This window comes from Schistocerca cancellata, chromosome 5 (assembly GCF_023864275.1).
Source record: "Schistocerca cancellata isolate TAMUIC-IGC-003103 chromosome 5, iqSchCanc2.1, whole genome shotgun sequence".
Classification (NCBI taxonomy): Eukaryota; Metazoa; Arthropoda; class Insecta; order Orthoptera; family Acrididae; genus Schistocerca; species Schistocerca cancellata.
Genome location: NC_064630.1, coordinates 589,602,006 through 589,624,651, shown reverse-complemented (window position 1 = coordinate 589,624,651; position 22,646 = coordinate 589,602,006). Strand labels below are relative to the sequence as shown.

General features: G+C 39.6%; 1 protein-coding gene across 1 annotated transcript in view; it reads left to right on the top strand.

The window, feature by feature from the left end:
- LOC126188961 (laminin subunit alpha) overlaps positions 1-22,646 on the top strand; it is a 364,582-nt gene that overhangs the window by 300,839 nt on the left and 41,097 nt on the right. The window contains exons 45-47 of the mRNA XM_049930722.1: positions 11,847-12,128; positions 16,031-16,244; positions 18,684-19,016. Coding sequence (XP_049786679.1) covers positions 11,847-12,128; positions 16,031-16,244; positions 18,684-19,016 — 829 coding nt within the window. The remainder of the gene's footprint in view (positions 1-11,846; positions 12,129-16,030; positions 16,245-18,683; positions 19,017-22,646) is intronic.

The following is a 22,646-nucleotide window of genomic DNA, read 5'->3' as shown; positions in this document are numbered from 1 at the left end:
TGATTTATCTTTTTCATAATATCAGAATACACACAGGAAGTGAAGTTCATCCTATGTGTGGGCCTATGCACACTACAGGAATTGCATAATGCAAATAACCTCTGCAGTATTTGTCACATTTGTCATTCTGCCCTGGAAGTTAAGTGTGTGTGTGTGTGTGTGTGTGTGTGTGTGTGTGTGTGTGTGTGTGTGTACCAGAGATTGTGGTACTTTGCTCCGTGCATGGTCAATTAGCAACTGCACCATATGGCATCCACTTAAAATCCAGATACATAACAAATACCAAATATCTGGAAATTAGTTGATAATAACTCGGAAGACTAAGATATGGACAGCAGCAATCATCCTCATTTTGCAGTCTGTTGAAGTGCTCAAAATTCGTGGAACTAGAGGAGTTTGCACTTATATAATCCATGCAAATAGGGCTCACAGGCACATTAGTTGATAATAACTCAGAAGACTAAGATATGGACAGCAGCAATCATCCTCATTTTGCAGTCTGTTGAAGTGCTCAAAATTCATGCAGTTGTTATTCAAAATGAAAGTAAAAAACCGAGGTAACCAATATTTGTGGAACTAGAGGAGTTTGCACTTATATAATCCATCCAAATAGGGCTCACAGGCACATTAATTTAAAAGAAATAGTTTTGTTATAAGGAAAATTCACTTGACAATAATTGTAAATGGCAAGGACATACATTCTTTTGAATTAAAGACCACTCACTAAAAACCAGAAGCTTTGAATCATTGTTGGGCTTAACCAAAAAGAAAGAAAACTTGCTAGCTTTCAGAGAAATCATTTCTCAAGATAAAGTGGAACACACACGTGCGCAAGGCGTATATACACACACACACACACACACACACACACACACACACACGTACATGAATACCATCCAGCTGGCACCAAGTAGGGGCATTGGCATGTGTGTGCATGCGTGCAAGAGTATGTTTTCTGTGTCTGTTTTGTTCTAGCTCAAAAAGGGGTACTCTGAAAGGTAGCAAGTTTTAAGCAAGTTTTATTTCATTTTGTGTTTACCTCTCTATGACTCAACACTTCAGATTTTTGGGGAATGATCTCCTTTAATACAAAAGTATTTACATTCTACCAGAACTTCTCACAGTAAGTATGAAGGAGATATCAAGGTGGCAAGGTAATGACCACGGTTGTCTCTTCTAATCATCAATACTTTTATTACACGACAAACGTACAGGTCGAAGACTAGGCCGGAACTGAGGTCCCAGAAGTATACAAAACAAATATCAACTAGAAGACATAATACACATGGAGTATGGAGTACGTACCCGAAGGTGGGGCGGGTTGGCGAGAATTTAAGTGGGTTACAGTGAGTTCCTCCACGTCTAATGGCACGGGCCGTGTGGGCCCACCAAGTCGATGTGAACGTGTTGGAAACGACTGGAAGGAGTGGTGAAGCTGCCTAGTGGGGGTGATGTGTGCCACGAAACTTTATTTTGTTGGCACGGAATGCAGGCACGGCCCCAGGCTTGGCAGTCGCGACGCATGTCGCGCCAGACGAAGCGCTCTGAAATAAGTCTGGTAGAGGCTCTCGCACCTGGATGAGTTAGGTTGTGTAATTTGTCGAACACTTGTCTCTGTAGAGGTTGCCAGTTGATTTGTCACACCAAACCTCGTCTATGACACTGTGGAAGGTGGATCGCACAGGTCTGAGTGATGAGTTGTGATCGGAAATAAGGTCCATAGTGTCGGTGTTGGCAGACTGCAGCTGAGGCAAGTTATAGAGGTCTTATCAGAGTTTTGAGAGCGCCAACACGAGACAAATAATCTGCGACCACATTATCTGCACCCTTGATGTATCGTATATCAGAGGTAAATTGCAATATAAAGTCCAAATGATGGAAGTGTCTAGGTGGAGGGTCAGTCGGGGGGTTCTTTACAGCAGCAACCAAAGGTTTATGGTCAGTTAAAATGTAGGGGTCCCTACCCTCAACCTCAGCGTGAAAGTATTTCACAGCCTCTTAAACTGCCAAGAGCTCCCTATCAAAGGCTGAGTACTTTTTTTGAGCGCCGTTGAGCTTCTTAGAAAAGAACTGCAAAGGAGAGGTAGTATCTCCAATGGTTTGGCTGAAGACAGCACCTGCTGCAGTATCACAGGCATCCGCGGTAATAAAAAATGTAGCATCTGGATGCGGGTGGGCAACAGTTGCTGCGTTTGCTAGTAGGTGCTTCAGTTTGTCAAAAGCTTGTTCCATGGCAGGGGTCCAGGGGACCAGGCGGATACCGGTCATATTTTTGCCAGCAAGGGTGTCTGTTAGGGGAGCCTGAACCTTGGCTGCGGCAGGCGAGTGCTGCCTATAATAGTTAACTGTTCCGATGAACCTGTGCAGCTCCTTAAACGAGTGAGGGTGTGGCAGGTTTCATTTTATCCTCGGGAAAAGTGAGACCCTTAACTGTCACGATGTAGCCTAAAAATCTTACCAAAGTCTGGTGCAACTGGAGCTTCTTATTATTCAGTTCAACACCAGCAGTGGTAAGAGTGTCTTTAACAATCTGCAAATGTTCCTCGTTCTTTTGCAAAATAGGACTGAAAATAAGAATGCCGTCCAAGTAAGCGAAACAAAAATCCAGATGAAACAACACCTTGTTTATGAATCTCTGCCAAGTTTGTGCAGCGTTGCAGAAGCCAAAGGGCATGAACCAGTACTGGGAAAGGCCGAAAAGTGTTGTAACAGCTGTATTTTTAATCTCCTCTGATGCCATCGGAATTTGATAATAGGCCCTCCTACAGTCCACTACTGAGAAATATTTGGCACCTGCAAGAGCATGGTTAAAATCCACGGCATTAGGAACTGGGTACTTGTCTAGGATAGTACGAGAGTTCAACTTAGTATAGTCGCCAACCATACGCCAGGTGCCATCACTTTTTGTGACAAAGTGGATAGGCGAGGCCCAGCATCTGGCAGATGGTTCGATGATGCCAGCTGTTAAGAGATCGTTTATTTGTCCACGAGCCACTTTCATGAGTTCTGGCTTGAGACGGCATGGTCGGCAAGAGATAGGTGGTCCGTCTTGCAAGCGAAGTTTGTGGGCAGTGCCGTCTGTAACCACAGAAATGCGCGATGCAGTACACGAGGCGACTGTCTGTGGTATAGTGTGCATGGCGGCTGCTAGGCTGGGTAGTGGCGTGGATGGCAAAAGTTTGCATAAGTACCAACTGTTGGGTGGCTGGGAGTGACAAAGAAGTGAGCTACGTGAAACAAGGTTGGTACACTGTTTATTAGTAACTGAAGGTGCCGCTGTCAAGCTTGGTGACAGTAGCAGGCACGAATGAACAGCTGATGGTGGTAAATCAAAAAAATTAACCTGCGCCTGGGAAGTTAGCTGCCCAAGCGAGGAGGGGGATGAATGTGTGCTCGAATTACCACAGTTAGACCTGGCAGTAGTGCGGACACTGTGCAGTTTATGCAGCACAAGGTTACAAATGCATTCGGGCAGTAGAACACTGTAGTGGCACCGACTAACCTTGTGTGTTGCCGAGGCGTCGTCTGCTGCAAGCTGCTGCCGTGCTGAAGATAACTCGTTACTTAAGTCGTTGAGGCAACGAGGTAGCTCAAGTTGTTCCAAGTGCAGGAGTATATACTCGACATGCTCCGTGAGCCACTTATTTGTCCATGACAAGAGCTCAGAGGAGGGGTTATTGCACTTCCTAGCCAGGTGGACCTGTTTATCAGTACTATTGACACTCGACGAAGCACATGGGATGTGTTCCTGTGTAGGGTGGTAGAACACTGTATTCTTGATGGGGTCAGGCCACAGTTTATGGTGTCGTAGAAAGTCGATGCCCAAAATGGGATTGTTGATGTCAGCCACCAGGGAGGACCACTTCAGGTTGCACTCAGGCGAGAGGGACACTGCATATGAAGTAGAACCGAAGCACGACAAACTAGATGAGTTTACAGCAGTAGTTCAGTTTTGTGTAGTTGGATCTTTTTGGTAGCAAGACGAGATGGAAGTAGGGAAACATCTGCACCCGTGTCGATGAGTAAGTTTGTGCCAGAGTTCAAGTCGCGGACGTAGACTCGTCCATTCAAAGCATTAGTGTTGGACACAGAATGGAGCGTGGGACGGCACCTGTTGTTTATGTCACAGGAGGTGGCACCAATGCCTACCTGCGGTTGAAGTTTGGGTAGGAGCACGGTGGTTTACAATTGTGTGCTTGTTCCCCGAATTTTACATGGAAGAAATAGTATTTATGGGTGGACGTCTGTTCCTGTGAGTGGTCAGACGGCGGCAGCCCAGAATCTTCTGCGAAGTCAGATGTGCTGTTGTTATGCGGACGTGAAGGTGCCGGTAGTGCACCGAGCTTGACAGACTTTGGTTAGTGGGGCGTCCACGTTGGGGCCCTGGTTGTGGTTGGAAACTGGCATAGCTGCTGGACTGCTGGGCACGGCATTCATGTAGTAGAGCGGAGTAAGCTCGGTCGGCGGTGCACAAGCATTCGCTATTTGGTCTATCTTCGTAGGCCGTTTGGACAGGCAGAGGCAGCTTTTCCGTCCAAATCTCGGTGAACATGGTGTCTGGCATGTCGCATTCACCGATGAGAATTCGAAGGCATTGCCACAGGTGGGACAGAGATCTGTCACCGAGGCGTTCTTCATAGATGAGCTGTCCAACGTTTTCTCTTCTTGTCTTGGAGATACGTTCCAGTATTGCTTGTTTAGCCATAGCGTACTTCTCGTTCGGAGGAGGTGACTTAACCAGGTCATATATTAAGTCGACACAGTCATGGAGGTTGTTCATGAGGTATGTGAAATGGGCGTAGTGCACAGACACTGAAAGTTTGCTCGACCAGGTTGAACCAGAATTCTGGGTGGGCAGGTTGGAATGGCGGAAGTATTGGTAGATTCAATGAACAGGCAGTCGAAGAATGCGGGCAGCCACTCGCGGATGCAGGAGTAGGCAAGTCAAAGTTAACTCTGCGTCATGAGGGCAGTAGAGAGGGAGCAGACGTGCTGGCTGTGTTCATAGTAGCTGGAGGGGAAACAACATCCGTTAGCAGGAAACCCGTCATGGAGCGAAATGGGACCAGTTGTTGTGGCGGGAGGTCAAAGTGGTCACAGCTGTTGCTCGGCAGGTTATTATGCCATTGGTCCTCCGCATCTGCAGTGAAATTGTCCATCACAGAGTCACTGATGAGCTTGGTGGAACCTGACGTGCTCAAATTACTGCACTGATGAACACTCGGAGTAACAGGCTGGCGAATGTCATTCACGTAGCGTGCAACCGGCACGGAGTGATACACACATGGAGCTTGCACATTCAAAAATGCATCCTGTAGTGGCACATTATGAAAACTATGCTCCCGACTATTTACAGTACTTGCATTAAAGTTCGGTATCAGTGTGTAGTGGTTTCTGGTACTGCTGTGTGGTGAAAACTGAAGCACTTCGGGGCTAACAAAGCCAGAGTCAGAGACCACTGGCATCATGTTCAAAACTACTGCACCTGACGAGGTCCCTGGGTTCTCGAATCTATAGGACTGCGGAAATTCATATTGGGCACCAACTACAGCTGGCGTTCTTGAATTTAGTTGCTGTTGCTGGCGAAAACCGGGCGGCAGCGGCGTGTTGTAGAAGGCCATTGTGTAGCGGACAAAGGTCCATGCGGAACGCGGAAGCCGGTGCGGTTGTCACTTTGTTCTCGGTTGAACGGTTTATTCGAACTTCGGGGTCACCACTGAAGGAGATATCAAGGTGGTAAGGTAATGACCACAGTTCTCCCTTCTAATCATCAATACTTTTATTACGTAACAAACGTACAGGTCGGAGACTAGGCCGGAACTGAGGTCCTGGAAGTATACAAAACAAAGATCAACTCAAAGACATAATACACAAATGATGTTCTGGCCTATCGATCCGTGGATCGATGCCACAAGTACTTACTTTCAGTAGACAGGTTTTTTAGTACTGCTCATAGCCACTTATAGAAGTACACAAAATTATACTAGTTTCTAGCACAGCTGGTTACTTCCTTGGGGACAAAGAAAAAAATAACTTGGGAAGGGTTAAACTAGATGAGTAAGTCACTCAGAGTGCAGGCTGAGAGAAACTCAATGGTTATGAGGATGAGGTCTCCACCTGTCATCACTACACTCGGGTCCCTCTCAACCTGGAATCTGAGTGAGACTTATCCTCCTTTTTTAACCTACCCTCTTTTCTTTCTAAAGAAGGAACTTAATAGTCCGAAAAGCTAGAATAATTTTGTGTACTTCTACACAGTGTCCCAGAAATGTTACGAGAAAATTCCAGGGGTTATAGAGGAACAAATTGAGGTTAGGAACATAGGTGCTGGTGCAGAAACACTTTCCTTGCCATTGCCAGTCTACATTTTATATCCTCTCTTCTTCAGCCATCATCAGTTATTTTGCTCCCCAAATAGCAAAACTCCTTTACTACTTTAAGTGTCTCATTTCCTAATCTAATTCCCTCAGCATCACCAGACTTAATTCGACTACATTCCATTATCCTCATTTTGTTTTTGTTGATGTTCATCTTATATCCTCCTTTCAAGACACTATCCATTCCGTTCAACTCCCTTCCAAGTCCTTTGCTGTCTCTGACAGAATTACATTGTCATTGGCGAACCTCAAAGTTTTTATTTTTTATCCATGTATTTTAATACCTACTCTGAATTTTTCTTTTGTTTCCTTCACTGGTTGCTCAATATACAGATTGAATAAAATCGGGGAGAGGCTACGACCCTGCCCCACTCCCTTCCCAACCACTACTTCCCTTTTGTGTCCCTCGACTCTTATAACTGCCACCTGGTTTCTGTACAAATTGTAAATAGCCTTCCGCTACCTGAATTTTACCCCTGCCACCTTTAGAATTTGAAAGAGTATTCCAGTCAACATTGTCAAAAGCTTTCTCTAAGTCTACAAATGCTAGAAACGTAGGTTTGCCTTTCCTTAGTCTAGCTTCTAAGATGAGTCATAGGGTCAGTATTGCCTCATGTGTTCCAATATTTCTACAGAATCCAAACTGATCTTCCCCAAGGTCGGCTTCTACTAGTTTTTCCATTCGTCTGTAAAGAATTCACGTTAGTATTTTGCAGCCTTGACTTATTAAGCTGATAGTTCGGTAATTTTCACATCTGTCAACACCTGCTTTCTTTGGAATTGGAATTATTATATTCTTTTTGAAGTCTGAAGGTATTTCACCTGTCTCATACATCTTGCTCACCAGATGGTAGAGTTTTGTCAGGACTGGCTCTCCCAAGGCTGTCAGTAGTTCTAATGGAATGTTGTCTACTCCCAGGGCCTTGTTTCGACTCAGGTCTTTCAGTGCTCTGTCAAATTCTTCACGCTGTATCATATCTCCCATTTCATCTTCATCTACATCCTCTTCCATTTCCATAATATTGTCCTCAAGAACATCGCCCTTGTACAGATCCTCTATATACTCCTTCCACCTTTCTGCTTTCCCTTCTTTGCTTAGAACTGGGTTTCCATCTGAGCTCTTGATATTCATACAAGTGGTTCTCTTTTCTCAAAAGGTCTCTTTAATTTTCCTGTAGGCAGTATCTATCTTACCCCTAGTGAGATAAGCCTCTATATTCTTACATTTGTCCTCTAACCATCCCTGTTTAGCCATTTTGCACTTCCTGTCGATCTCATTTTTGAGACGTTTGTATTCCTTTTTGCCTGCTTCATTTACTGCATTTTTATATTTTCTGCTTTCGTCAATTAAATTCAATATTTCTTCTGTTACCCAAGGATTTCTATTAGCCCTCGTCTTTTTACCTACTTGATCCTCTGCTGCCTTCACTACTTCATCCCTCAAAGCTACCCATTCTTCCTCTACTGTATTTCTTTCCCCCATTCCTGTCAATTGTTCCCTTATGCTCTCCCTGAAACTCTGTAAAACCTCTGGTTTAGTCAGTTTATCCAGGTCCCATCTCCTTAAATTCCCACCTTTTTGCAATTTCTTCAGTTTTAATCTACAGTTCATAACCAATAGATTGTGATCAGAGTCCACATCTGCCCCTGGAAATGTCTTACAATTTAAAACCTCGTTCCTAAATCTCTGTCTTACCATTATATAATTTATCTGAAACCTGGAAAATGGACTTGTTATAAACCTTAAAAAGACTATGTATGCAGTGTTCAGAAATAAAGAGAAGTCTGTGCACATGGGTTTAGAGGTGGGTAAAAAAGACTAGAAGAAGTAGAATCCATTAGATTTGTAGGTGTTACTGTGTATAACAAGCTGAAATGGAAACAACATTTTAATTCAGTGTGTAAGAAACTCAGCTCCATCACATTTATAATGAGCAGCTAGCACAGCATGCAGATAAACAGCTTCTGTGTACAGTATACCATGGACTTTACGAACCATACCTTCAGTATGGAGTGGTAATGGCACACTTCACTTACTGATGATGCTAGAAAAAGGACCCCAGTTCTCAGATATCAAATTACTAAGAGATGACGTTTACCTGCTTTATTATCTTGTTGCTCATCCTCGGTGTCAGCATACTGTGTTGCTATACTGGCTGAAAAATAGAGGGGTGGAAGTTTGACACTGACTACGTAAATGATGTAGCTGACAGCTGTACAGATGCATTTCACAGTTCTTTACTTTCACTGTATGTGATGTTCACCTGCTTTATTTCATCATTGATTGCACTTGGTGTCGGTGTACTGTGTTGCTATACTGGCTGAAAAATGTAGGGGGGGGGGGGGGGGGGGGCAAAAGTTCAACCCTGACTACTTTAAATGATGTAGCCGACGGGTGCACATTTGAGTTTCGCAGTTCTATACTTTCACTGCTCACAACCCCCCAATAATACACAGTTATATAACCAGTGCAGTATTGTTTAACTTTTGATAAGCCTCATTAATAGGTTGGAGGCACATATCCACATACTGTTACAATAGTTCACTGTTGAATGTCTACGAGCATTGAAAACCTAACCACACATTTCACAGTCTTTCAAATAAATTAAACAGGCCTGTCAATGCTTTAACACATGGTCTATTGGTGTGAAACATATTTCACGGTTAAGTTGAGGCATTGTTGTTGTTCTAACCAACACAGGTTTCTTGCCTGAAATTCGGCCGGGGACTGACTGTCTCGGGACCCAAAACCAGGCCCTTATATATCCTCACAATAGTAGGCACTGAAACTATACACTGTTCGATGTTTAATTTACAGAAATTATAATTAAATTACTCATTAAATTAACTGAATACATTGAAAAATTGCATCTTTTTAACAGTTTCTTTTACTGCAAGAGTTCGGCCAAATTATTTGTTAAAATGATGAAATTAACAGACATCGTTATGCAAACAGTACTTTTGACAAAACTGTTAATTACTTTGGAATTAATCAAGAGCTGGCTTTGCTAACATGTTTTCAAATAGAGCCAAGTATGTAGGTTGGAACTTAAATAGTGGTAACACTGCTGTGGAGACACTATGCAATGGAATCTGCTATTGTCGCTGATAGCACATGTTGTTGACGTATCTACCTTACCTCCGAGTAAATGGACTCGCCTGTCCCACGTTACTGGCATGGGCACAATTGAGGGAAACAGTCACTTTTGAGTGAGCAGTCCAACGTAACGGCGTCACTATGTTTTTGAAACAGGAACAAAGGAGTTGTATCAAGATTAAATGTGCCAGAGGTTGTACAGCACAACAGTGTCATCAAGGTCTTCAGGTGTATGGGGAATCGGCATTGCCGTACAGAACTGTGGCATCTTGGGTAAAAGCTTTCAACGAAGGTTAGCAAACTGTGGCAGACATGCATTGGGCAGATCATCCTAGCATCTATGAAGAGGAAGTGCATCCTGTTCTTGCATTAGTGGACAGTGATCGACGCCATACAATTTGCGAGCTCTCCCACAAAACTGGATTAGTGCATATGACTGTGCTTTGCATCCAGAAGGAACGCCAGGGGAAACGAAAAATTGTGTCACAATGCGTTCTGCATGACTTGACCGAAATGCAGAAATGGATGCGTTACGACGCTGCTCATATGCACTTGGAGTGCTATGAGTGCGAAGGATAGGCCGTATCATATCATTGGATGAGACGTGCCACATCGTACGAGCCAAAACTGAAATGCTAATCCAACGAATGGTGTCATTATAGGTCACCACAAAGTCGAAAGTAGCCCCAGTATGATGAAAATTATGCCAATTCTCATGTACAATTGTGATGGTGTTATCCTAACGCATTACGTTCCTCCACGGCAGACTGTCAATGCACAGCATTACTGTTCATTTTCGCAGCATCACATGCAACCAGCTCTGCGAAAGAAGCGGTGACTCTTTCTGCGCAACCCACCCATCATTTTGCACGACAATATTCGGGCACATACAGCACAAGCTGTGGCTGCTCTGTTTGGTTGATGAGACTGGGAAGTATGGTACCATCCAACGTACTCCCCGGACTTAAGTTCTTGTGACTTTGATTTGATTCCGAAGATGAAGGAACCACTTTGTGGCATTTGCTTCAGAACTGTTTCAGAGATTCGACAGGCAGTAGACCACTCCATTCACACCATCAACAGAACAGGCTCTGCTAACAGTATACTATGCCTTCCACATTGCTGGCAACAGGTTCTACACAATGCTGGTGACTACTTTGGAGTACAGTAACAGGAGCAAACATGTAACTTTTTTGTATTGGTTGTGAATAAATAGTTGCCACTATTTAAGTTCCAACACTTGTAGATCCTCTAAGATTACTATTAGTTGTTCCTCCAAATGTTTATAATTAGTGCAGAAATTATATTTGTTTTTAAGTCAACAATAGAATTCTTCTTCTTCTTCATCTTCTTCTTCTTGCATTATGGCCTCTGTAGGACGACGGGTAGTCCCTTTGTGGACTGAATTTTCCTCTTCTTCTCCCAGAACCTCTTTATCCTTTCTCTTCTCCTCTCCAGCTCTTCTTCCAAGATCTTCCGTTTCCGTTTTACAAAACAATTACTAATTTCACCCTATAACTAAAGATATTAACTAGGAATAGTCAAAATAAATTAGAAAACCAATTACATACATACAACTAAGCACAAAATTAGACCTGGTGGTATATTCTTTAAGACTGAGGGCCAACCTTTCTCTTTTATGAAAACGTAGATTATAATCATGTATATTAATAGTAATTAGTCAAAATTGATAAAATGAATTTTAAGGAGGCAGATGGCAAAACAAGAGGGGAAGTAAAAATATCCCAGCTTGCTTTGTCACAAAGTCAGCCTAAAAACCTGCATGACAATGTACTTGACACTACATTTTCGAAGAATCTAAAACACTATCTGGTGGAAAAGGAATTTTACAGTGTTGATGTGATAATGAAGGTTTTTGAATCTTTGACGTCTCCTATATTATATGTATGTTCACTGTACACCATGTAATCATACGGGGCAAAATAAAATTCAATTCAATTCAACTCTTGTTAGCAGTGATTAATTTTTCTTTAATGTCACTTGTTACTCGAGATAAAGAGGGTGACTTTGTAGTGCTTTTCTTACACTGTGTCCATTTGTTGTGTAATTAATAACCCAAAACTGATTGCACAATATTTTAATTGACTTAAATTCTAACATTCTTTTTTGTTCTTGAAGTTTATTGATTGATGTTGCACTTCACAATATGAGGTAGCTGAAATATTTTTAGTGTTAAGTAAATGAGTCAGAAGTTGCAGGAAAGATTTGATGAGGAAATTATACAAGTATTGCATTCTGATATTACAGGTATGTTTCATTACTGTACATCATAATTTAATATTAATACCTTTTGTTTTGTTTAACATTGTCAGTTACCTGAAAGAAATTTCATTTATACAATATGCTTTCAGGACTGGCCTTATAGCTAAGCTAATTATACGCCACGAAGGTCCTGGTGGACAAGAAGAAGTGTATGAGAAAGAAGCAGTTCTCACTGGCACACATTCTATCTTAAATCTTGATCAAGAGCAGTCAAAAATATTTGTTGGTGGTTATCCAGCAGACTTTGAGATGCAGTCTGCAATACAAACCGCATCATTTGATGGAGAGATAGAAGGCCTTGTGATTGGAGATACACCAGTTTCTCTCTGGAATTTTATAGATGCAGACAAAATTAGTGGAGCAAAAGAAAGGTGATTGTAACTTTACTACCAAACAATATTCTTGTTTTGGATCTCACATCAGATTAATAATAAGATAAGAAAACATAAGCAACCAATTGAATTTCATAGATATGCAGTTAGATTCATTTGTCTTTTTATGTGCCAAACAAGTAATTTTAGACACATTGTTATTGAACCGGCCTGATTATAAAGCTTAATGGGCAGTGTGTTGGATCATATACTGTAGGCCTTCACTGTTGGTATTTGCATCCTTGATGATTTTTGTTATATGGACAATAGGTTGCTCTAAGGCATGTTTCTAGCCTGAGGTTTCATCTTTTAATGCTGGACTCATCATCAGAGGCTGCATGCAATCTTAAACAAACTGAATAAACCAAGCTATTTGTATGTACTTGCAAAATGCTCACATGATGACATCATCTGACCACTTCCTGAGATCATGGAGTCACATTAAGTTGTGCTATGGAGCTTGTAGTGTGGAAGATCTGAATCTTTTTGATTTATGTAGCATTAAGTGCCATAACTTATATTAATTCCAGTCCTTCTTCCTGTCTATGAAAGTTATTTTTGTGCTTGAATTTCTATGGCCTTTCTGTACATCCTAGTATAATAATGATAGAAATATAGTATTGGAGAAATGAATTTGATGCTTCCCTGGCTCAGTGCATTATCTGCTGCTGCCTATTTATCCATGTTGCCCAGAGAATTGCTTTTGTTTTGCATAAGTAGATCGTTAATGTTGTTTTACTTCTTTTGTGGTAAGTGATTGTCATATGTCCTTTGCGTGGACATGTATAAACAGTTAGACTCGCTGAGCTTATTTATGTTTGAGTCTTTATAGCCTCTGATGATGTCTCCAGCATTAGGGGATGAAATGTTAGGTACAGAAACATGCATTAGATGATGACCTAATGGCTATGCAACAAATATCAACAATCATCTTGATGTTGAAGTTCTTTTGTCTGTGTTTGCTTTAACAATAACATATGTTTTTGAGTGGGGTCCGCCTTTAGCAAAACACAATTTTGTTTTTTGTCCTCGACATGTTTCACTGCAGTTGCAGCATCATCAGTGTTGTTTTTTTTATTGTTATGGCTGTTAAACATAAGCAATGTTCTTTACTTTTTAAATACATATAAATATTAGTTTCTAAATCTTAATTACAGGTTTTTGAAGAGCACGTGAAATTGTGTATTCATACCTTCTTACCACATGGTGTGGTTTTTCTGCTGTATTGCGTTTTTACAGTGATGGTTTTTCTTTACAGTTTGTCACCTGCAACTATAAGCAACTTAATTTATGCTAAACATTTACGCCAAAATTAGGATTTCTAAACTGTTATGGCTATGCCTGAGATTAATAATTCATGTGCAAGGTACTTGTACACTGTTGTATGAAACAGAATATTTTAACACACACTCAAAGAGAAACTGAATGTGTTCCCATAGTTAATGCCTCCTGTAGAGGAACTGAATATTTGTAACAAAAGACAACTCACTACATCAGCTTCCACAGCAACAAATACATGGTGGTAACATCCATTTGGAAAAGGGGAGATAAGTAAGTGTCTTCTAATTACAGTTACAGACCCCACTTATGGTTAAACATAATGTTATGGCTATGCCTGAGATTAATAATTCATGTAAAAGGTCCTCCCTGCCCTCCAACTACCCAACACTGCACCTGTTAGCAGTCTAATCCATCCACACTCCACCAGACAGTGGTCTTCTCTTCCCGCATCTATACACTGCTATCACATCCTGTTTCCCACCTCTCCCAGATTTCTGCTTCCATTCCATTAGACAGTTGCATTCTGGTCTGAGCTGCTGGAGATGGCGATCATTTGTCCATGAAGTTTGCTTGTTGTGTGAATGAATACGTGTGTGTTCTTCTTTTCATGATGAAAGCTGTGGCCAAAAGTTTATGTGTAAGTTTCTTTTAATTGTATCTGTCTGAAACTTACTGTGAAATCTTTATGGTACTTGCTCCTCACCTCTAAAGCCCTTGAAGGGCCTTGGCCTGCATCACAATATCGTGTCATTCTGTCAGGTATATGGTTTTCTGCCTCCATCCTCTGACACCCAGATTTTTCATATCTTCTTCAATTCCACCCACCCATCTCTTTCTGGGATACCCCTTCCATCATCTGCCTCCAGTGTTGCCATTAAAAATCCTCTTAATGTTCTGTTTTCCTCCATTCTGGCCACATGTCCTACCCACTGCAGTCTTCTTATTTTAATGGTGGTGACAATGTCAGGTTCTTCGAAGTGTTGTTCTAGTTCTGCATTTGTATAGATGTGCCAACCTTCTTGATTGTATATTGGGCCATGTATCTTACGCAGAATCTTTCTCTCCAAAATGTTAAGGATCCATTCCTCATTTGCAGTCATAGTCCACATCTTGGTACCATACATAACAACTGGTCTTATACTAGTTCTGTAAACAAGGATTTTAGATTTTCGTGGTAGAAGCAAGCTCCTAGGCATAGGTAATGTGGCAAAGTAGCATCTGCTGCCTGCTGCTATCTTAGCTTTCACTCTAATGTTTTGGACGACTTTAAGTGGTGAAGTATGTGTGCAAACTTCAACTTCTTTAATGATACAACTTACTTGAGATGGTCAGCCAACTTTCCTAGCTGGTTAGCGTGCTGCTGCAAACTCCCTTTCTTGTCTTCTCCACAGTATATTGCTGGGAACAGGAATTTCTCAAGACTCTTTCTACTTGTAGAAATAAGCAGACGTACACAGTTTCTTTTACTTCACTTAACGATGTATATTTAAACATCAAACTTTTACAAATCTCACTCTCCATATGAATAAATACTGTAAAGTAAGTCTACTAACGTGTTAAAATGGTGGAAATGCAGTTACATTTATAACAGTGTTGGCTTGCTAGCCACGGCTCTTTTATACAGAAATCATTCACCTGTCTTGCTTCTAGCAAGTTCAAGTTAAAAGTTACTAAAAATCTTTTTCCACTCAATTGTTCTTTTGTTACTAACAATAGTCACTGTGACAAAACAGCACAGAATACCACAGAAGTTCCTTGGTTCTGCCATGCGCTTTCGTTACGACTTCCATGGCGCGACCGCCAAGTACTTGTCGGTGCCGTTTGACTGCCGTGTCTATCGTCTTTGTACGACAAACTTATATTGGTTTTTCTAGTTTTAATCTCAAATATAACATTAAAGATTATCTTCAGTTCTAGTGAACTGTTAACACATTCTGTAAGAGTAGTTTGTGGGAATTATTTCATTGTGTTGGTTTATAACCTTACTGTTCCTTGTATTCTTGAGAATTGTCTTTCTTGATGGAATCTATGAACATTGTGTCTATATGTGTGAATTAATTAATATTATCCTCCCTGCCTAAGAAGTCAGTTCTTGTTTCACTTCTTAATTTATTATTTCAAATATTTGAGGCAGACTAATGTACTGCATAGAATGAGAAAAGAAGAAAACTGAAGCGTGGTGCTGTAGAAGGTTGTTGAAAATTACTTGGTCCGATAAGATAAGGAATAAGGAGGTTCTCCACAGAATCGATGAAAAGAGGAACATATGGAAAACACTACAAAGAAGAAGGGACAGGATGATAGGACTTGGGTTGAGACTTCAGGAAATAACTCCCATGATACTAATTGGCACAAGATGGGATCATGGTGGAATACATTGAAATTTTTCTTTGCTACAGTGTAGTTATCATTTCTTAAGATATGTTTTGGCCATAACAATCATCAGATCAAAATAAAACAAGGATAGATACAATTTACCTCATTAACAAATGAACTGAATGCCAGTCTAAATATACATTAAATGTTATGTGTGTGTTGTATTCAGAATTATTTGAAAGTATTTGTGATGTGTTATAATTGTGAACAATACATAAATGTTTATAAAATGCTTCTTCTTACAGAGACAAACTTGTGAACCTGCAGCAAAGTACTGGATATAGATTTGATGGTAGTGGATATGTACAGGTGGCTGGCAAGTCTTACAGCCTGAAGCAACAGTCTGACATACAGCTTAGTTTCAAAACATTTGCTAAAAATGGTCTTTTGTTTTTGGTTGGCAGAGGAAGCAAATCTTTCTTGTCAATAGAGCTGAGAAATGGAAGTGTCCTGTACCAGGTAAGTACATGACCTCTTATAAGTATGAACAGTTTCTTAAAAGGTTACTGTGAGCTATGTGTTACCCTGTTCACAGAATTATTTTTTTTTTTTTTTTTTACCAAATGTGGTACACTGTTTATTTGCTTAGCCTTTCCTTTGGTGTGGGATCTTTCACAAAGGGAACATTTCTTTAAACTATTTCCTTGCAGTAGTATTATGAAGTCAACTCAGTATTTACAAACTCAATATAAGCACAATATGCTGATCTGATATATGAAAAATTGTATACTGATGGAAGAGGTCAGAGGGCATAGCATGGGAGATTATGTTACTGTGTAGTCTTTACATGCTGTTCCCACTTTAATTTTGTACAAAGCAATACCAACACAATAGGAATTATATAGAGTCATAAATTGTACCTTTCCTAATCACTAGAATTGATATGTAATTTTCTTTAGGCGACAACTGCTTCAGCACAGAAAGCATTTCTTTCAGATGTGCATATATTTATTTCAGTGTCCATTTGTTATATTTTTCCATTTTCCTCCAGAAAAAGACTCATGTCAGAAAAAGAAAATGCATATGAATTATGACATTGTTTGCAAGTGAAAGCACTTAGAGTTTGGAGTCTATTACAGTGAGCTAAGTGCTTTTTGTGCTTTTGTGAAATTTAAGCCTGGTTTCAGTGGTTTTGATCTGGAAATGGGAACAAAGCAGGTTACATTTTCTCTCAAAAGACGTAGATATAGGATGTGTTGGACTAGCTAGTTTATGCAACAGAGGAAAAATTGTAGTGGAAATGATGTAAAAAGCTTTCTGACTTTGAGGATCAGTTACCAGTAACAAATCAGAATACTGTCAGGGACAATCAATATTTGAGCACAAATCTTCTTTAATCTCTTCAAATGATACAAATTCTAGAGGTGGAAATGCTGGGGCAGGTGATGCATGCTGTTGCTTCTGCACTGCCAGTCATTACTAGTGATGTTCATCTTGCTAAATCTGGCAGTTCTCTTGCTGTAGAACATGTTGGAGAGCTAGTTGCTGCTGGAAGTGGATTTCATTTTGTGCATGACACTTTTCTTGCTATCACACTAGCTTCTGAACCTCTTGTTCCATTCAGCAGTCTGATGTGCAGTCATAGAGTAAGTTTCTCATTCCCAATTTTGTTTGCAGAAACATATATTTGTTGAAACACAATGAAAATAAATGTGACACATAATGAAACTTTGTTGCAATAAGTATGAGGCAGTGCTGAACAAGATTCATGCAAAATTCTAAACAATTACCAGAGGCACAACCTCCGAAGTACAGAAATCATTATCCAAGCTGTCTGGCAGCTAGTAGCAGTTTTCATGTAGGCAAGCAAGTGAATAAGTGATCGGAACTATCCACTGTGTCTTTAAAGAATAGCTACAGCTAACAGCAAAACTCATGTGCACTTCACATTTTTCCCTAATAATCTCAAAAAATACATAATCTAAATCATTTGATTCAGGTACGGGAGTCATGTCAAACATTTGTACTAAAATTTCACCAAAAACAGAGACCTGATGCTAGCAGCAATGTGCTACTAATAAAACAGTTTTTTTTTATAAGGAAAAAATCTGGTGATAAGTTACATTTAGCTCAAACTGTCAAATTATCCTTCATGAATTCTTCTAGTGCACTGCAGTGGCATCTCATGCAGTTTGGCAGAGTCCAACTATTTGTCCAGAGATATTGCAGTTACTTTAATTAAAAACACTATACTGAATTCATAAATATGTTGCGCCCACCTTACAAAGAGTGCCACTGGTGAGTAATATATGTTGAGCTGTGACATCAGGTCTGGTTCAAATGATTAATTGCCAGGAATGTTCTTCAGGCTACCAAACACATGGTTGTAGATATCTTGGCAGTAACAGCCTGTAAGCAGTGGTTAAAACATTTACTGTACATTCTTATTTCTAATAATATAAATTTGAGAGTTAAATATCAGTATGCCCTAATTGTACAACTCCACCAATTTATAAGTGAAATGCCAGGATAGTTAGTTTTTTGGATGTAACTTATGATGAGGCACTGCATGTTGCATGAATGTGGAGGTACAGGATATCTCACCTAAAGAGAGAACTGAGCCCCTTCTCAAAGCATTGTAGTTTCTTTGTTGTTTTTAAAACTTGACAATGTCATTATTTCATCATTTTATTTTTGGAATGATGTTTGTGTTCCAAGGGGAAAAAGGAAGAAGAAGTAGAGTTTAAACACACTACCTTCTATTCACAGTTTACAAATGATCAATATCTAATTTTTATGGTATAAGTATAAATTTAATTTAGCATATAAGAAGTTTTGTCTATGACATATACTGTATGGTTTTCATTAATTGAACACTTTTGCAGCTGATAATAATAAACATACAATTTAAATGTGTTTCTTAGAACAAAAGTATATCTATGTTACCTGTTTCTACAGTTCAATTTAGGACCTGGTCTACTCAGCATAGAGTCACCAAAAACATACAATGATGGAAACTGGCACACTGTTGGTGCAATACGTTACCACCAGGATGGTGTCCTGAAGGTAGACGGAGAGAAGATATTCCAGGGCAAAGCACCAGAGAAAGCAAAGGATCTGAAGTTTTGGGACAACTTATACTTTGGAGGCTATCCAGGAGAACATAATATTGTATCTGTCACAAATGTTGACTTTGATGGATGTATAGATCATGTCCAAATTGAAGGAACACCTGTTGATCTCAGTCAAAATACAGGTGCATTTGGAGTTACTGCTGGGTGTCCTGCTCGGGTAATTATCTAAAACTCATATCCAGCATGATTTATGAGACTCAGTGTATTTGTTTCACAGTTACAGAAAATGGTCTGATACATAATTTTGTGGAATGAAAACACACACACAACTTATCAACATTTTGAATGGCATTACACATGATATAATTCACAGATGAAAACCAAAGAGAGATCTCTCATAGCTCACTTGCTGCCAAGATACTGCAATATCAAAAAATTAAAAAGGGGAGGAATACAAACACAATAGCAGCAATGAAGGCAATAGTAATCCCAGTTGTACAAACAGATGTATGTAACAGAACCAAGATGACTGTGACTTTCAAACCATTGCTCTTTTTCCAGTTTAAGTACACTTGTTTGCACACACAGCCCCACAGATACCAAAACACATCAACACTGCATTAGCTCCAATATCAGTGATGTCTCTGTACTGTTATGCATGTCCACGTATCATCCATAGATTAGATTCAGGTGACTGATTGTCTCGCCTCATTATTGTTAAGTGTTTTCGTACTGGAATTTTTGTTATTGTAATACAACGAGATGGCTCAATTGAACTTAGAAACCTTTCCTCCATTTTTCTGCCTCAGACCACACAAACTTATTTACTTATGAGCACAGACCATTCTGTAAAATGGTATTGGGCACGTCAGGTTTATATGACATTTGAAAAATTACAAGTTTCAAAATTATACAGCAACATGCATATACACTAGACTGTCACTAATCTGGCCATTCCTGGCACATACGGGTGCCGGATTAGAGGAAGTGCGGTGTTATTGAGTGTCTGAAATTTATTTTATTCCTTTAGTTTGCTTTTTATTTATTTTCAAAACATAGGGGATATAGTGTACGGTACTTTATTAAATCAAAAGATACAATTTTAAAATCTAGAGATTATACTTTATTAAATCCAAAAATACATTAATTCTTAAAGAAAACTTAGTTCTTGAGTTATACTGTACATAATTATACAGTTGTATCTCTCACTATAAAATATGTCCCTAATTTTTAACTGTCACAATGATGATACATGATGATGGCATGCTTTATCAACCAACCGCTTTACAAGCATTACATCAGTACTGCATGTATCTGGTTGTTGCATAATGTACTCCAGAAAGACCTTGGCAGGTTCAACACCAAAAATGTGAGAAATCTTCATGCCCTCACCTCCTGTGTCCTCTTCTTCATCACTTTCATCATTACTTTCTTGCACGCTTTTGATTATTTCTTCATCTGTTAAAGTCTGGTCCGTATCACAGTTTTCCTCATTCAGCCACTTAGTGACATCTTCATCATTAATTTCTTCTCCTGCTCGAAGATTGTGGAACATGTCAGTGTACAAAGTAATTGATAATTCCGAATTGACTGGCTCATCACTGTCACTCACTACTGGATCCAGCTTGGCATCAATGGATGGCCACAATTTTCTCCAGCTCTTCATTTATGGTAGCGCTCTTCACTTTATGCTTCTGCCACTTGGAAAACAACATCACATATGTTAATTGCTTTCCATGCTTTCAGCATAATCTTGATAGAGTGGTTTTCACTTCAGTTCAGCAAGGAGACGAGAAGTGAATGTTGATAACGATGTTTAATTGATTCCAAAATTCCCTGATCCATGGGCTGAATTAGGGCTGTCACATTGTGTGGCAGAAAGAGTGCTTGTATACCATCGGACTTTAGAGAAACATCTGAAGGATGACTGGGAGCATTGTCAATTAAAAGGATAACTTTTAGTGAAAGCTTTTTCTTCTTTAGCTCTCTTCTCACTGCTGATACAAACATTTCATGGAACCACTGAGAGAATATTCGTCTGTCCATCCACGCTTTCTTTTGATTGCAATACTGCACTGGTAGAGTGCAGTCAATGTGTTGAAAACAACGTGGATGTTGGGATTTTCCAATCACTATAAGCAGAAGTTTATGACTCTCATTTACATTACAGCACACAATTAATGTTACGTGCTGTTTCTGTTCCTTGTAACCACGAGCTTCCTTCTCATTCTTGGCAGCTAATGTTCTTGAAGGAAGTATCTTGTAAAAGAGTCCTGTTTCATCAGCATTATACAAGGCATCAGCAGTTAAATCTTCTTCCTTTATTATCTTCCGTATCGTGCTTACAAACTCATCAGCATCCTTCTCGTTAGTTAAGTGACTTTCCTTGGTGACTGTCAGCTGCCAAATGCCATGTAGTTTTTTCCAGATTGATAGCCAACCTTCAATTGCTGCAAACAAGTTACTACCACCAAGTTGTTTGTTAAATGCAGCTGCCTTTTCCTTTATAATTGGGCCACTGACTGGAATTCCTTTACTGCATTGTTGTATGAACCATATATAAACAGCTACGTCTAGTTCTTCATTCTCACTCTTTAGCATAACCTTCCATTTTCCCAACTCACTATCCATTTGTGTTGAGTACTGTCGAATAACATATTCTTTCTTTTTGATGTCATAAATAGTTGCTTGTCCAACATTGAACTTGGCAGCAGTGGCTTTCTGTGTAGAACCTCGATTTAACTTACCTAAAATTTCAAGTTTATGCTTGAGGTCTAACGTAACTAGTTTCCTTTTAGAAGACATGATTCCGAACTGTAAAGAAAGCTACAATTTCATATACAATATATAAATAATTGTTTAACTAAGCATTGTTCTGCATGATAATTCATTGTGCACTTGTTTTTGAATGTGCGCCAGATTACTGAGAGGCCGGACTACTGAGGGCCGTATTAATGAGAGTCTAATGTATCAGTAAAATGAATGATTTCTTCAAAACTAGCCTCTAAAATACAACAATCTTTAAAAAGATCTTCAAAGTATTCTTTAACACTTTATGGATGAGTGAAATTTTTTAGCCACACGGAGTGGTCACGTGGTTTAGGGCGCCATGTCAGAGATTGCATGGCCCCTCCCGCCGGAGGCATGAGTCCTCCCTCGGGCATGGGCGTGTGTGTTGATTAGATTAGATTAGATTAGATTAGATTAGATTAATCCTAGTTCCATGGATCATGAATACGATATTTCGTAATGATGTGGAACGAGTCGAATTTTCCAATACATGACATAATTAGGTTAATTTAACAACATACTTAAGTTAATATAACAACTTTATTCTTTTGTGTGTTTTTTATTTTTCTTTATTTTTTATTTTTATTTTTTTATTTTTATTTTTATTTTTTTTATATTTCTTTTTTTTATTTTTTAATATTTTTTTTCTTAATTTATATCTAAAAATTCCTCTATGGAGTAGAAGGAGTTGTCATTCAGAAATTCTTTTAATTTCTTCTTAAATTCTTGTTGGTTATCTGTCAGACTTTTGATACTATTTGGTAAGTGACCGAAGACTTTAGTGCCAGTATAATTCACCCCTTTCTGTGCCAAAGTTAGATTTAATCTTGAATAGTGAAGATCGTCCTTTCTCCTAGTATTGTAGTTATGCACACTGCTATTACTTTTGAATTGGGTTTGGTTGTTAATCACAAATTTCATAAGAGAGTATATATACTGAGAAGCTACTGTGAATATCCCTAGATCCTTAAATAAATGTCTGTTGTTCTTAGCATCAGTTAGTTTAAGCTAATTTAAATAGTGTGGAAGTCTAGGGACTGATGACCTCAGCAGTTTG